At 43.4% G+C, this 16494-nt stretch overlaps 1 protein-coding gene across 4 annotated transcripts; it reads left to right on the top strand.

Annotated features, from left to right (window-relative positions):
• Window positions 1-641: 641 nt before the first annotated feature.
• Window positions 642-16097, top strand: ccdc9 (coiled-coil domain containing 9). 4 transcript variants are annotated; one of them, XM_079481177.1, is made up of 15 exons: window positions 642-750; window positions 1184-1239; window positions 1640-1744; window positions 1925-2074; window positions 2835-3140; window positions 3277-3360; window positions 3441-3608; window positions 3896-4080; window positions 4190-4251; window positions 10594-10708; window positions 10987-11128; window positions 11330-11807; window positions 12310-12438; window positions 12565-12663; window positions 14449-16095. In XM_079481177.1, exons 2-15 carry the CDS (start codon window positions 1237-1239, stop codon window positions 14451-14453), a joined length of 2031 nt encoding a protein of 676 aa, XP_079337303.1. In that variant the 5' UTR covers window positions 642-750; window positions 1184-1236; the 3' UTR covers window positions 14454-16095. The 4 variants fall into 4 exon arrangements, with proteins under 4 accessions (XP_079337303.1, XP_079337304.1, XP_079337302.1 ...); XM_079481178.1 differs by having other exon boundaries at window positions 649-750; window positions 3899-4080; window positions 11327-11807; window positions 14449-16097; XM_079481176.1 differs by having other exon boundaries at window positions 649-750; window positions 11327-11807; window positions 14449-16097.
• Window positions 16098-16494: the final 397 nt, after the last annotated feature.

Raw genomic sequence — 16494 nt, 5'->3', positions numbered from 1 at the left:
AAGTAAAAGAAATGTTAATATCACTATAAAATGGTTTATAGGCAGGCATAACCAACATTTATATATTGTTTGCTTTTCCATCTTATTTATGTACAGATAACTAACGTAGACAGAAAATAGGATTTGTGTTTAAATGCAACCTGAAATGGCAAGCTGTTAATTTATACCCCGTTTGTTCAATGCATTTTTGTATAAGCCATTATTTTATTAATTCATTTCAAGTTTTGAAAATTTGTTTTGAAAACAATCCGTCCAGCAGATGGTGGTGTACGCTCTGTTTTAATCACTGGTTTAAATCATAAAAGTCCCACACCCAAAAAGCAAACTCTATTGAGAGAATATTTGTTGTTGTTGTTTTGGCAATTCAATGTCGGTTCTGACCTTGCTTTCTTTTAGATTAATTTAAAACACAAGGAAAACGGATTAATTAGAATGCACATGGCTTACATTTAACACATGCAACTCGATCAAAGTAAACAGATCGGATCAAGTCGGCCCAGCAAAATAGAAAATTAAAATATATTATAAAGGTCGAAATAGTACGTAATGCGTAGCATTATTTCAGACATTTTCTATTGGAACATTGTTTTCACTGCGTAACGAGTGACCTTTATTTTAAAGATTAGCGACAACGCGTATGCGTTTGAAGCTTTTAACCGGAAGTAGAAGCGACGGAAGTAAACGCTGAGTCGATTCAGCCGTTTATCGAGTGCACTTACAAGACACTTTTAGCGCTGGGCTTCGTTTGAGGTAAAATCGTGTATACTTTATCTTAAAAATTTGCATTTCTTTTTAAATAGACGTATGTATTTATACACTTGAATATATGTCCAAGTCTTTCTTATTTTGACTAGTTTCATTTTGCGATCACAAATCGACCCCTACATCAAATGTATCTTTGTTTTGGCGGCTGTTTTGATAACAATGCTACATTCAGTAACACGAGACAATCAACATATATTGAGGGTTGTGCTTCGCGTGTTTGTAGATGATCCGATGAATAGCTTATGAAAGGTTTTGCACTGTCGTTAGAGGGTTTATAAGGATGCAAATTAACAGTTTCCATTCTGACCACACTGCTCGTATTTGTTGTAATTGTCTTTTCTCATGTTTATAAGATTTCAGCATTCCCATGCCTTTATTTGCTTTGTCCTTACCTTTGATATTTGTCTTTGCCTTGTAGGTACGAGGCAGAGTTTATTTTCACCGCCTCTGTTTTATGACAGGCTTCTAGCCATGGTGAGGCTCACTTGTTTTCTATAGAGTACTGTTGACGATTACCTGCTTTTGTCATGCTAAACATAGATGTTTAGCTTTCACATGTTGAAGAAGGGTATGGACATAAGATCATTTTCAATGAATCACTGTACTATTTGTAATGCTTGAATAATAATACATGCCTACGTTGAGTCTGACCTGCGAGCTTTCCAATTTTTTTCCATGAAACACGTTATTTAGTGCTGCATGTTGTTTACGTATAAGGAGGTCCTACAAAGTTTGACATGTCTGTGTGCATAGCCCATTTGATTTATCATTGCATTACATTGGGATTAACATAAAGCTACGCAGTATGGCATTTAGATACATCAGCGTGTGCTTTTTCAGCGTTTCATTTTATTGTGTGCACATCCATCCATAGTCTTCTGCGGTGGAACTAAAGACAAAGGAAGAGAAGGATGCTGAGCTGGACAAAAGGATCGAAGCTCTACGGAAGAAGAATGAAGCTCTGGTCAAGAGATATCAGGTAAAATTGGCTGCTGGAGTTTGAGACACTGCTATAGATGTTCCTGCTTGTCTTTTACCTCACGGATATTTGGCCTCAAAGCGTCGGCTTTGAGTCACTGTTGCTTAAACGTATTACTAATGGTTATAGCACAACTGATCCGGTTTAATTAATTCATTTGATTTACTTGTCTTTTGCTAGGAAATACAGGAAGATAAGAAAAAGGCTGAGCAGGAGGGCATCGCAGTGACAACACCTCGCAAACCTCGCCCCCATGAACCTGAGTCAGAACGAAGAAAGCCGGAGAAGGAAAACTTTACAATGACTGACGATTCGTCCAAAGTGGCTGTGGTAAAACAGAATATTTTCATGATGCACATGGCAAACCAGTTTATTGATTTCCATTAACGTAATTAGATTTTTTTTGTAATGATCTATTTTGAGTCACATTATACAGTGCACATATCATTAATTCAACAAAACAAACATTGCCATCCTATAAATGGGAATAGATAAAAAGAGAAAGGGGGACTATGTCTAGATTGGATTGACTGGTTCTGGTGTCATGCATCTTGTACCTATCCCACGGAATTATAAGCTTTATAATTAGTTTAATTTAGCGTAACCTGTACAACTGCCATTCCAAATTTTCTCAGCTCTGCGATTTTAATTTCCCACCTGGGGTTGGCGGAGACAAGCTGGAGAGTATTTTAATCAATACCTGTAGAGATTCATTAGAACACAGATGGACTGTGCAGCTGTTATTGGGCCTCCCATCATTGTCTGTGAAGGTCATACCTCTTATTATCTGAAAAGTAAGAGATAGAGTTTGACAGAAATATAGCTCTTTAACTAGACAGAACTTCTCCATCCATTAATTCTAATTTCCAGGTATTGCAGATGCTGGTGTGTCTCATGCAGTCAAGCAAATACAAATGGTTGTAGTTTAATTTCCAAGACAGTTTCCAGGATTTTTAGATGTCTAAGAAACTCAAGTGGCCCACTGGTCTAAGATCCTGTGTCTTAGTGTACTATTTGATCATTTCTGAAAGATGTTCTTTAATATTGAAAGGTGACCGACTAAGAACTGCTAAAACCTCTCACTTTCTAGGAGAAGCGTGTGGTGAATGACAGAAAACCTACTAGTAACCGCGGTGATGGTCCTGAAGAAGGAGAGTCGGGTTGGCCTCACGGTGAATGCACCCCCAACAGAACCAGCTCTAGTCGGCTGAGCAGAGGCTTCCACCGCGGGGGCAGAAGAGAACCTCGTCCGATCAAAGGTGAACCAAGGCCAGACAGGCAACCTCAGGATAATGAAGGTGGAGATGGGCCTGTCTCTACAGAGCGCACCCCCAGGGGAGGACGCAGAGGAAGAGGTGGCGGAGGAACGCCGGGAGGCTCAGACAAAAAATCAAAAGTAATTGTCAGTCATTCTTCACATGTTCCATATATTTGACTACCAGTAAGGGTGTAGACAGTACTGCACAACTGGTATACACGTTGTGGATTGTATGTGACAAGCTTGTTGAATCTCGGCTGGTGTCCTTTTTCAGGAGTGGGAGGAGAGGAGAAGGCAGAACATAGAGAAAATGAATGAAGAGATGGAAAAGATTGCAGAATTTGAGAGAGGTCAACAGGTATGTTATGGTCAGCACAGCCTTTTATCTCAGAGTACACCATCAGTCACGTTTCTGTTTCATATAGCACTTTTTTGCAGGCTGATGGAGAGAAGTACCCCATTAGGAACTTCCTGGATGACCCGCGACGCAGTGGACCGATCCCGGAGGTTGACCGCACGGAGGGGAGCCGACGGCACATGCGCAACTACGGTGGAGTTGATTTTTACAATGTGAAGACTGGAGCGGAGGTTGAGAAAGAATGGACGGTACAGAGTTTGGTTTGTTTAGTGTACCGTAAAATCAGACACCTTTATTATTATAATTTTATGAAATACAACAGAAATTCAAATGGTTAGTTTAACTTTTGATTATTCAAATCAAGTGTTCAAATTACAAGTTATATATGTAAAGGGATGTTTTTACTTTTGTTATGGATCAGATGTACAGTCTTCTCCTGGCTGTATGTTAAGCTGAGCAAAATAAGATGCCATTGACTATTAGGAGTACTATTAAAAAAATTTGATCCTCCATTTTGCCCCCTTTGTTCTTATAGCAGCATCGTAGGCCAAGTGGCAGAGGTTCAGCGGACATGACTCTGTCTATGACGGGCCGTGAGAGAGCCGAGTATCTGCGCTGGAAACAAGAGCGCGAGCAGATTGATGAGGAACGATTGGCCCGTCACCGTAACGCCACCGGCCAGTGGAGACGAGAGTGGGACGCCCAAAAAACAGATACAATGTGAGCATACATACATGCTACTATCATTATGAATATGTTGGTGTTTTTTCTTGGGTTTGTGTGAGGACCAATATTTAGTGGATTTGTGACCCTGTGGGTGTTTTCTCAGGTTTAGGGAGGAGGCTCCAGCTGTGGCAGAAGAGGGAACACCAGAACAGAGCAACAGGAGAGGTAAATTAAACCAACATGCTTTCACACCGCCTTACAGCCAAGCAGTACGCTCCATAGATATTTACACATATCATCAGATGTTTTATTGCATTTCTGTTTTTAAAAAACTTGTCTCTCTGGCTCTTTGGTAATATTCTGTGCTGTATGGTCTCTCAGCATCAAGGGGGCGCAATGCCCATGTACAGCAACGCAGTGGACTTTCAGGTCAGCTTAAGGCATGGGACTGTATGCATGTGTGTGCAACACGTGTCTCTTTCCCTAATTCACATTTGCCCGAGACTTAGTGCAAGCCTATGGCTATTACAGCGATAATAGCTTCTAATTGTTTTCCACTCCTTCAAAATAAGATACAGTGGCTGTGTGGTCAGCTTGATTGCATTATCTGTTGTCTATAATGCAGCTCTCTGTCTGGATAGATGAGAGGATAATCCTGTAACATTTCCCCATCATTGCCTTCTGCTCATTGCCCAGTCATTATTCAATCTTGTATGTCACTCTTTAATAAAATACATCCCGTCATTGATTTTATTGTCAAATTGTAGTTTTCTTGACCTTTGCCTTTTTAAAATGGGTTGTCAATATTACCATAAGCACAAATGCAAATAGTAATAGAGGAATAGTTCCCTTTCGAGAGCGGTCACTTCGACATTGCGGAGACCGCATATGAAACTCCTCTTTTTCACTTTTCCTGAAGTCCTATAGGATAACGCCAGTTAAAAAACTGGCCAATTGTCGCAAGACATGCACAGTATGCAAATACTGACGAATCTAGACAGTATAAATACAGTGCATGTGACGACAATCCTCAGAATCTTCTTTTTCACGCTGGCATCGTTGAAGACGCAACTAGAACTTCTTTCATTGCATCCAATGGCTTCATTCTGTCGTCTTTGCGCAGGCCCCATTGGCCCGCAGGATACTCACGAGCACTGCATTGCCTGCCTGGGCCTCGCTCACGCGTAGCATGCATTCTGCGAGTCTGATTGCGCGCACTGTGCGGACCTGCCGGCGCGTGTCTTGAGGACTCGCAGGAACATCGCTCGTGGACTCATAGGGTCGAGGCTCACCGCCGCCAACGAGCCGCTGGTGAGTCCACCCACCCCGCGAGGTGGCGGCGACGACCCGGCTCCGGGCCCCCGTCCTCTGCCGTCACCTCATTCCCCAGTCCTCTACGTGGACGAGAGCCTTCGTCCCCCGCCTTCCATCATGGACGCCGCTTCCTTCGGCGTCGAGGAGGATGATGACTCCATGTCAATCTCGAACAAATACTGGGCAGGATCGGAGCGGGATCGTCCCGATCCAGAGAGCCCCCCGGACCTCCACAAGGAGTTCGTAAGGGTTCTCGAGAAGGCCGTAAGCGAGCTCAACATTGCCTGGGATTCACCCGAAGAGCCGGCAAAAAGTAGGCTCGACTCCTGGTACTTTTCTGGCGAGCCGCTGCCAGACCACGTCGAAGAGGAGTGCGTCGCTTTTCCCAGACGTCCACGAGCACGTGGTGAAATCCTGGTCTGCACCTCGGTCGGCGCACGTTCACGCTGCTACGCCGGCCATGTTCGCCCACGTGGTCAGGGCTGAAGCCCACGGTTACGTGCGCATGTCACCCGTCGAGGAGACCCTCGCTGCTCATCTGTGCCCTTCCACCACCTCGTTGGGCTCAGACCTCCTACCCAGGCCTGCCCTCGAAACCGTGCAGGTTTACCGCGCATCTTGCCGGTAAAGCCTACGGCGCTTTGCACTCTATGGCGGTGCTGCAAGTGTTCCAGGCGGCGCCCGACTTCGCTCTGATGGCTACAAAGCGCACCGCACAAGCTATCGGCAGGTCTATGGGGTTCATGGTCGTCCTCAACCGTCATCTGTGGCTTACGTTGGTGGATCTAAAGGACGCTGATCGTAAGTTCCTTCTGAACGCACCGATCACTCCCTCCGGCCTCTTTGGTGACGTCGTGGAGTCGGTAGTAGAGCGTTTTGGTGAGGCGCAAAAGCGCGCCAAGGCCATGAGTCACGTGCTGCCTCGAGAGGTCCGCGCCACGACGGCGGAGCGTCTTCGGCTGCCAAGCCGCCGTCCTGACGGACCTGGGTAGAGGAGGAGAGAATCCGTAAGCGTGCCGGCGGCCCCCAAATGCCGCCGTTTGCAACAGTTTTCCCCCGCCATTAGGGGCGATTATTGCAATGTTGTAAGTGTTGTTTGTGTGAATGCAATAAAAACACATACCTGTTCACAAGAAGAGCTCTTTCCCCCTCACCCACACAATACTGCGTCCCTTGCCCTGCCACGGTGCAGCGCGAAGCCGCAGTTAGTCACAACTATAACCAGCCTTCCCTCATCCACGGGAGCGTCCGCTGGATTCTCACGCACAAGCTATTTTCCCGCCAGTGCATTTAGCCTCGCTGGGCCAGCGTGCTCCCCTAAACGGTCCGCTGACGGTAACCCCCGATCAGATTTGGCCATTATGTCTGTTTCTGGACGCTTGGAAAGCCATTCCAGGCATCTCTCTTTGGCTACTAAACCTGATAGAACACGGGTACGCCCTGCAGTTCAGGCGCAGACCTCCCCGCTTCAGCGGTGTGGTCCCGTCGCTTACGTCAGTGCAAAACGCGCCTGTGTTTTGAGGCAGGAAATCTGCAGCCTGCTCGCGAAAAAAAGCGATCGAGCGTGTCCCCCCGAACGCGCGGGAAAGCAGGTTTTACAGCCGGTATTTTGTAGTGCCCAAGAGAGATGGTGGTCTGCGTCCGATTCTGGACTTGAGACCTGTCAACCGAGCGCTTCACAAGCGAATGTTCAGAATGACAACTCTAAAACAGATCATGGCACAAGTGCCTCCCGGGGACTGGTTTGTATCCGTAGATCTGAAGGATGCGTACTTTCATGTTCAGATAGCCAAGCGCCACCGAAGGTTCCTGCGATTCGCATTCGAGGATTCAGCGTACCAGTTTGCTGTCCTCCCATTCGGACTGGCATTAGCTCCGCGCACATTCTCGAAGTGCGTGGACGCGGCGCTTTCCCCTCTCAGAGCGAGCGGATTGCGCATTCTCAATTATCTGGACGATTGGCTGATTTTATCCCACTCTCGGAAGGCGCTAATCGGTCACACGCAGATGCTGCTTTGTCACTTGACATCCCTGGGGCTGCGCGTGAACATGCAGAAGAGCAAACTCACGCCGAGTCAGTCTATAACGTATCTGGGGATATGTTTCGACTCAGAGGAGATGCGCGCCCGCCTCTCCCCAGAGCGGACGGAGTCCATCTCTTCAGCTCTACATTTGCTCAGGCCGGGCCGGTAGGGATCCGTTCCGGAGCTCTTTTCAAACAGGCGGCAGGACTCCTACTGTGGGCAGATCGGCATATGCTCTTTATCAGAGCAGCGCATATCCCCGGTCATCTGAACCGCGGAGCGGACATGCTTTCGAGGGAGGGTCTTCCGCACGGGGAATGGAGGCTTCATCCTGACACAGTCCTGTTAATTTGGGAACGCTTTCGGAAGGCGGAAGTGGATCTATTCGCGACAAGCGAGAACGCACACTGCCCGTTGTATTTCTCGCTGATCCACTCCCCCATGTGAAGCGACGCACTGACTGCGCGTTGGCCGGTCATTCGGCTATACGCGTTTCCTCCGGTGAAGATTTTACTCCTAATGCTGTGCAAAATCAGAGAGGAGACGGCGTCAGTGATTCTCATCGCTCCGTTTTGGCCGAATCAACCATGGTTTCTGGACCTGAGGGAGTTGTTGACGGCACCGCCGTGGCGGGTTCCCCTCAGGAGAGACCTGTTGTCCCAAGTGAACGGCACGATATGGCACCCCAGCCCAGAGTTGTGGAACATCCATGCCTGGCCACTTCGGGGATTCTAACTGCAGATTCTCGCCCTTGCTTCGGCTAAGCGCATAGGGGATTTACAAGCGCTCTCAGTCCGGCCAAAATCGGGTTAGTGCCAAAGTCCATGTCTACCCCTTTTAGAGCTCAGGTCATTTCTTTGCCCGCTTTGTCTTCCGAGTCGTCAGACTCGCAGGAGGCTAATGCTCAGAGAGCGGTCTGCCCGGTAAGGGTCTTGCGGGCTTACATTGATTGCACAGCCGGGTTTCGGCATTCTAAGCAGCTCTTTATTTGTTTTGGTGGGGGTAAGAAGGCCGGGCTGTCTCAAAACAGAGGCTCTCTCACTGGGTGGTGGACGCTATTACCTTGGCGTACGAGAGTCAGGGTCGGAACTGCCCCTTCGGTATCAGAGCTCATTCGACTAGGGCTATCGCCTCTTTGTGGGCCTGGTCTAAGGGCACATGCGGTGCAGCTGGCTGGTCTTCTCAGAATACTTTCACCAGGCTCTATAGATTGGATGTGTCCTCGTTGGCTTCTCAAGTCCTCTCGGTGAGTGCTGATTAAGCTTTATCTTCTAGCTTGTATTTCTTATGCTACACAGTTGTTGCCGCATTGCTGTTTACACTGTGCTTGGTGTACTTATGTTCGCTATTATATCGCCCGGGATTCTGTGCTGGTTCTACTGCTGTGGCGTCAGCCCTGTTCAGCGCAGCCCGCTGCGTTCGTTGGGCTTGGTTATGCAAATTTGCCAAGAGGCCAATCTAGCAGTTCATTGGCGTACTCCGTGATCTAGCAGTTCATAGGCCGGTTTCAGCCAATCAGCGGTTAATGCTTGGGGCGACCTCGCGAATGGTTGATTTGTATGCTCCACATAGTTTGTGTGTTATCCCAGTTGTCAGGCTGTTTTTGCTAGCTCTCACGGCAGGATTGTACTACCGTTCCATATGCGGTCTCCGCAATGTTGAAGTGACCGCTCTCGAAAGGGAACGTCTCCGGTTACTTTCGTAACCTCGGTTCCCTGAGAAGCGGGAACGAGACATTGCGTAGATCGCCGTGTTCGCCGCTTATCACCGGGCGGGCGTTCTCTCGTAGATTCTGAGGATTGTCGTCACATGCACTGTATTTATACTGTCTAGATTCGTCAGTATTTGCATACTGTGCATGTCTTGCGACAATTGGCCAGTTTTTTTACTGGCGTTATCCTATAGGACTTCAGGAAAAGTGAAAAAGAGGAGGAGTTTCATATGCGGTCTCCGCAATGTCTCGTTCCCGCTTCTCAGGGAACCGAGGTTACGAAAGTAACCGGAGACGATTTCCTGGTCACACAGAAGCTTTAAATGCTAGTTTGCCAACAACACTAGGAAGGATATGGTTTACAGTGCCTCTCCATGAAATCACCTACGTATTCTTCCAGTATTTTTTAAACTCAGGGATTTTGGCCAATAATCTGTAAAGATACTTTAAGGGTCTACAAATAAGAAGTTTGGTTACAAATTACAATAATATTGTATTTTGTAACATTAGTTAAGACATGAATTTAAGAGCATTTTTCAATCTTTATATGAAAATTTCGCCATTTAGTTCATCTTACAGTAAACTGGCGTGAATAATTAAATTGACAATCTAAATTGAATAAAGATTAAATGCTGAAAAACTATATTGCTGATTGTTAGTTGATGCTACCTAATGCATTAACTAATGTTAACAAATACAACCTTGTTGTAAAGTTTTACCATCTCATTTAGAGCCATGTAATGGGGGGTGCAAAGCAATGCACCCTACACAAAGGGGGCCTTACAACGAAATAGTTTGAGAACCACTCCTCTAACGAGTGATTTACATGTCAAGTCATAGCCGCGATGACCTACTTGCAGTGCATTGCGCGAGTTGAAAATCTGAACTTTGGCGAAAATTCGCGCATCAAGAGCTTTCTCTAGTTGGGCCGTGATTATTTACATTTAGTCATTTAGCCTATATACAGGCCTATAGTTCCTGCACATTTTTGTTTTTCTGAATTGTGTGAAATGGCTAATAAAAAATAAGTAATACAAAACTGTTATGGCCGTGACTCGTTTCCTGAGTGACAGTGTTGGGGGGGGGGCGGGGAAATCTGTTGATTGTCTAGTGCCAAATAAACAGAGATGGACAGGAAAAGGTTAAAGCCATCAAGTGCACAAAAAAACGGATTTGTGCAATTGAGAAATATCATTTTCTCTTTCGCTTATGTTGTTATAAAAAATATGACGGTTTGTCATCATTTTGTGTGTGTGTGTTTTATTTGTATTTATCATTTTTCGGGGAGGGGGGGCGCTCAAAGGTGGTCTCGCCCGGGGTGCAATTCAATGTAGAACCGCCACTGCTGTAGAACGATGCATAGAGGAGCAATATGTCAGAATGATAACGGGCCATCGGTTACTGTGAGCCCAGGGTCATATCTTTCCACTGCTGATTTCATACACTGTATTGTTTTCCAAGGTCTTGCTTGGCCCCTTGACATATTTGAAGGATAAATATAAAACTTTTTTTCTGCAGAAGACGCCAAGAGACCACCCAAAATACAATCCTTTGGGGATTTCTTGGGGCAGGGCAAACCCAGACAGGGAGGACGCGGCGGAGGGAAGGTTCGGGGTCAAGGCCAGAGCTACAGGTATGCCATAGTGATTATCGCTGTTAAGAAAGATTCATTTTATTTAACGGCACCTGCATTGGTCAGATCTTCTGTAGTCTGATGACTTAGACAAAATGAGCCTTGACTGAGGAATTAGAATATATTATCGAATTTGAGAAATAATAGTTTTTGTTCCATTTTTACATGCATTGATGGTGTACACCGTTTTCTAAAGGAGATGGTTCTTTGTTCAGCCAACTGTATTTTTATGTTATGAGTCAACCTTTCATTGAACATAAAAACATTTCTTTATTAAGCATGCATGATAATCGTTGGGAAGGAGAACATGAAGAGGAGAAAGGAAGGAAAGAGGAACAAGAAACGGAGAAAGGGGAGAAGGATAAAGAGAACGAAAATGAAAAGAAAGATGAGAAGGTCAAAGCTCCATCATCAGAGAAGGTAAAAGCCATTACTGATCAAAATGTTTCATAGTGACGGTACCCATTCACTTGTATTGTGTGGATAAACCAATGCAAGTCAATCGGTACAGCTATTGTTTGGCTATCAACATTCTTCAAAAAAATGTTTTGTTACATAGAAGATATCAAATATATTTAAAATATTCAGAGTTCTTTTAAACATTTTCCTTCTGTGTAGCAGACAGATGATGGAGGACTTGCCCAAGACGATGAAGACGAATGGGAAGATGCCAGTGATCATGAGCTGGATGAGGGTGAGGAAGAGCTCGAAAATACAGAGCATGAGGAAGAAGTCAAAGAATGCCCAAAAGATACTAAACCAACCGAAAAGTCATCTACCTCTTCTGGACCCTCTACTCCCAGCCCGAAAGAACGAAGAACTCCCAGACCTAAAGTCCATATTCCATCCCCACAAGAAGTTCTCAGCACACCTGAGGGTCCCAAACCCATCAGTCCTTTCTTTCCGTTGGACAACCACCAGCCAGTGTCAGACTGGGGTGAGGAAATGGAGATGATGTCTCCTAAATGTAGTCTTGGCGAGAGCCCTCTGAGGCCCAGCAGTAGTGAAAACAGTCCAGCCCAGTCGAATGCTGAACGTAATACGACTAGCAGCCCGAGCCAGGCAGAAGAGCCAGAAAAAAGTGAAAATACATCTGCAGGTAAGATGATGATGGTCTTTGTTTAGTATGTTATAGTACGTAATTTTATTAAGTGCTGCTTGTTTATAAACATGGAGTTTGGGGTTTGCTTGGACTTAGACCGGATAAATTACTTTTCTAAGCAAATTTAAGATTTTATCCCTGCAGACTTCAAATGGGTAAAAACATTTGTGGAATTTCCTTATAGACATTTATCCGCATTTAGGTCACCCAAAAATTATCATTTACATTTACTCACCTTCGAGTTGTTCCAAATCTGTATACATTTATTTGTTCTGAGGAACACAAAGATATTTGGACGAATGCTTATAACCAAACAGATCTTGCCCCCATGATTTTCTTTGTTCCGCTGAGCACAAAAGACGACATTTTTGAAGAATGTAGGTCGGCATACAGTTCTGGGGCACTTTTGACTACCATTGTATTTTTACTATTGGTAGTCAATGGGGGGCAAAATCTGAAGTATCTCATAAATCAAAAATAATTGTGTTTTCACATTCAGTGATGGAATCTACTACCTGTGAAACCCAACAAGAGGAAGTACCAGCTAAATCCACAGAAAATGCCACCTCAAGCCAAGACACAGCCGAGGCAGCTGTGCAGGACACCCCAGACAGCACAAGACAGATGGGTAAGTTCAAACAATATATTCAATCGGTCCGGTGTTTATGTATACAACCATTTAAGGGAAAGTTGTAATATGTCATCATGTAATCTTTTTTAAGCATTTATTATCTTTCTTTGTACGCTGATGCAGAAGACAGTGAAGCCCCAGCTGTAGAGCCAGATCAGAGCCAGCCCGAATCAAAGACTACTGAGGAAGTGACAGCAGACCAATCAGATCAAGCGTTCTCAGGTGCTGTTCTTATTACCAGCTTTGAGACTGTGGCTTTTCGAAAGAATTCCCTTACTTCAGCTGATGGCTAACAACTAACAACCTTCTCCCCTGTTTCTGCAATCTTGAGTCTCTTGTCTCTTTCTATCCTGTTCCCCAATGTCATGTCTTGTACGTCCCCGTGTTCAGCTGTCTCATGGCATGAGGTGTCGTCTCTTGACTTTGTCTCTTTGGTCTTTGAAAATTGGGAATGCAGCACTTAACTCATCAGGCTGTGGCGGTTCTCACTTCCTCTGGGACTGATTGCACGCGTCTGCAGCTTCACACTGGGTGTCATTCTCTCCTCTGTGAACCTTGCACACCTCTTCCAGCACCACTAATATTCCCGGATCCCTCTCATGAACCCCTTTGATTTTTTTGCACCTCTCCCCGGATCATATTTGAATGTGGGTTCTGTGTTTTCCCCTTTCATGAATGTTATAAATTGCTTAAGCAAGTTATTTTGGCTGCTCCATCTGAATGTATTTTGTAAGTGCAAATGCATGTTTGTTTGTCATTTTGTGTGCAAGGGGAACTTTCAACAGTTGACTCATTTATTAACATCTACCCAAGAGGATCTCATATGCTCAAGATCATTATAATTGTGGGTGAGATGCTTGGCTGTTCACCCAGAACTGCTTTAGATGGTAGATTTTTAAATGACACAGGGTAAACCTTGTACAAAACCGCCAAGGTTTTTTTTTTAAACATCATAGTGTCGATGTGCTTGTGACAGGAGTGATACATTTTTAGTTTGTACTGTTGTCACATTTGACAAGTTGCTGGCAAATAAATAATGTGCTGCTTGTTTCTTGTATGATTGTACGTGTAAATTTCCCTTTTCTCCATTTGAGTCAAAAAGAATCGATCCTTGTGTTTTGTGATGCAACTTCCTGTCAAGTGTAAGGGGCTCCACCCCAATCAATCATTAAGGATAACTGTCCTCCTTCACCCTCCCGCTCATCATTTTTGTCAAGACATCACACAAGTCATTAATTATGTCAATAATTGGAGCTAATGAGAGGAAAAGATTGAAATCTAGTTTTCTAGCTAATTCCCTGATTTGAATTGCAATCTCTTCAAACCAATGTCCCATGTGCCAGTGAAATCAACACAAAAGTTAATGGTTTATTAGCAGAATGTTGGCCTGAGCAACAAGATTCTTGTATGTCTTTAAATTGGATTACTGTCCTGCATTTAGCCTTTTTAATGGACGAAAACCTTTTTTTATTGCTGAAAAGCTTTTATGAGGAAACTAGAAGTGGACTTGAAGATCAGAGGACGGTAATAAGAGGAAATTGAATTGACTTTGATGGGTTTCACATTAGGAACACATTAATTGCAGTGTTTATAAAGCCATTAAAGTGAAACACGACCATTACAACCCATACTTTTCAACTTTTACAAATAAAAATAATAACTACACAAATTCTGTCAATAAGTCACCCTCATGTTGTTCCGAAACCACATGACTTCCTCTGTTTTGTGGAAAACGGCGATATTCAGTAGAATGTTAGGGTCTGTCAGCCTTGGTCACCATTAACTTTCATTGCATCCTTTTCCATACAATAAAAGTGAACAGTGACTGATGTTTTCAGTCACTGGCATTCTTACTAACACGCCTTGTGTTGCACAGAAGAATGTAAACCATATGGGTTGGAACAAAAATGGGAGGATGAACTGTCCATTTTAATCCAAGAATGCAGATTGTTTTTTGGTTTTCATCTTTGTTTTTAAATGATCTCCTCGCTATATTTCTGTTCACAGAATGAGGGCTAAGAGCACAAGCTGAAACTTCTCGGTGATCTACGGTCCATGAGAGGAGGTAAGCAGGCAAGAGAAGACATCAGAAGGCGACTGGTGACTGTAAATTAAAGGGGTTAAGATCTGCACGAACCTCACCACCATTTCATCCAACTGCCCGCTGTATTCTTTACTTATCCCCCATTGGATGGGGCAATGCTGTTGTCAAGTTGTGCTTCTCTTTCGTGGATCAGTATCCAGGACAGATATTTACCTTGGGATTAATCGGTAAAGCATGCTATACTCAGACCATGAGATGAAGGTTTAAACATGGAGAGGTGTAAGTGCCCGCTCTTTATCAACATCATTACATTTATCTTTTTTGACCCAGCCCACCTAGATCACAAAAATATATATATTTTGTAATGAATTATTGAAAAAAACGATAATCGGAAACTATTTGAGCACAAATTTGATCTCTTCAGCATAATTTGTACTGCTGTATATGTATAAAAAGTAATGCTTAACTTGAATTGTAATCCCTTGGAAAAGTAGAACATTTAAAGAAATTCAGGTCTTCTACTTAAAGCTAATCATGTGAACATTATTTTTTAAATTTTTATTTTATATCCATGTATAGCTGTTGATTTTGCCATTAATGATTGGCGCCTTAGATGTTATGAACACATGCACTGACCAAAGATCTCGATGCGTTTGAATTAGAATTAAAGGCACAGTTTACCCCAAAATTTAAATTCCGTCATCATCTACTCACACTCAGATAGTTCCAAACCTGTCTAAAGTTCTTTAGTTTAAAGTTAAACACAAAGGAAGATATTTAGGAAGAATGTCAGTAACCAAACAGATCTCATCCCATCCAAATGGGGGATGAGATCTATTTGGTTACTGACATTCTTCCAAATATCTTGCTTTGTGTTTAGCAGATCAAATACATGTATACAGGTTTGGAACAACCTGAGGATGGGTACATGACAGAATTTTCATTTTTGGGTGAACTATCCCTTAAAACAATTGAGGTGACAGAGAATGTGTACCTCAAGATCTATAAAATTGGTTTGACTTCATGCTTATGTTAAGTAATTTTTAATGCATTTACAGCAGATTATTGGTATATTTGAGTGTATTCGGTCAAGTTTTCCGTAATATAAATGAATTGAGCAGGAGCTTGAAAACTTGCAATATGTATGGATCTTAAATGACAGACATTCCAATGCTTTGTGTGAGTGCTCCACTTTCTGCATTGTTTCCTTGTTTTTCAGTTTAGCTCGAGGAGCAGAAAGAATCATGACATTGTGATTGTATTGCATCGCCCTGCAAACAAAGTGTGTTAGCGGTAGAAAAAGTCAATGTTTCATTTGGTTTGCTTCTCTTAAGGTTGGTTCGTCATGGCTTGTCAGCGGTGCATGTAGCATGATACCGAAATATTTGGAGGATTTTCTTTTAAAGTTTTTATCTTGGACTACATCCAGTCTATTTTTTGCTTTGTTTGTTATAACTTACTGGATAACTTTTGGTTGCTTTTATCACCCTATTGTGACGTGTAAACAATAAGTGCAGTTGTTTCTGTACTTTGTAAGGTGTCATGGCGAATAAAATACATATTTGCCTTATGCAGTTCACCAATATAAACAAAACATGAAGGCTTGTGTTATATTTATTGTCTTGTGCTTGCTTCGCTGGCCACATTAAGCAAATAACCTACACAATAACAGTTTAATACATTTCAGCTATACCCTAATATTTTATCACAGTAGATAGCATATGTATGTTTATTATTTGTTATTATTACACAGACCGTTGGAATGCTTGATTCTGATTGCAATTGCGACATTTTGTCTAGATAACAACCTCTCAAAACTAACACACGTGACCCGGATGCAACAAATTTATATTTTAAAAACACATTATATTTAAAATATATTCTGTTCGTGACACCTGACCGCTGTTTCTTACCTTAAAACCTAATAAAGTAAAAGGCTTTTCCTCGCGGAAGGTCCGGATTCGGTAAAAATTAGCCAATCAAATATTTCAAATTCATATTTCATGTCT

The sequence above is a fragment of the Barbatula barbatula genome (assembly GCF_947034865.1).
Source record: "Barbatula barbatula genome assembly, chromosome: 19".
Taxonomy (NCBI): Eukaryota; Metazoa; Chordata; class Actinopteri; order Cypriniformes; family Nemacheilidae; genus Barbatula; species Barbatula barbatula.
Note: the sequence above shows the minus strand (reverse complement) of the source record. Positions and strands in the feature narration are given on the sequence as shown.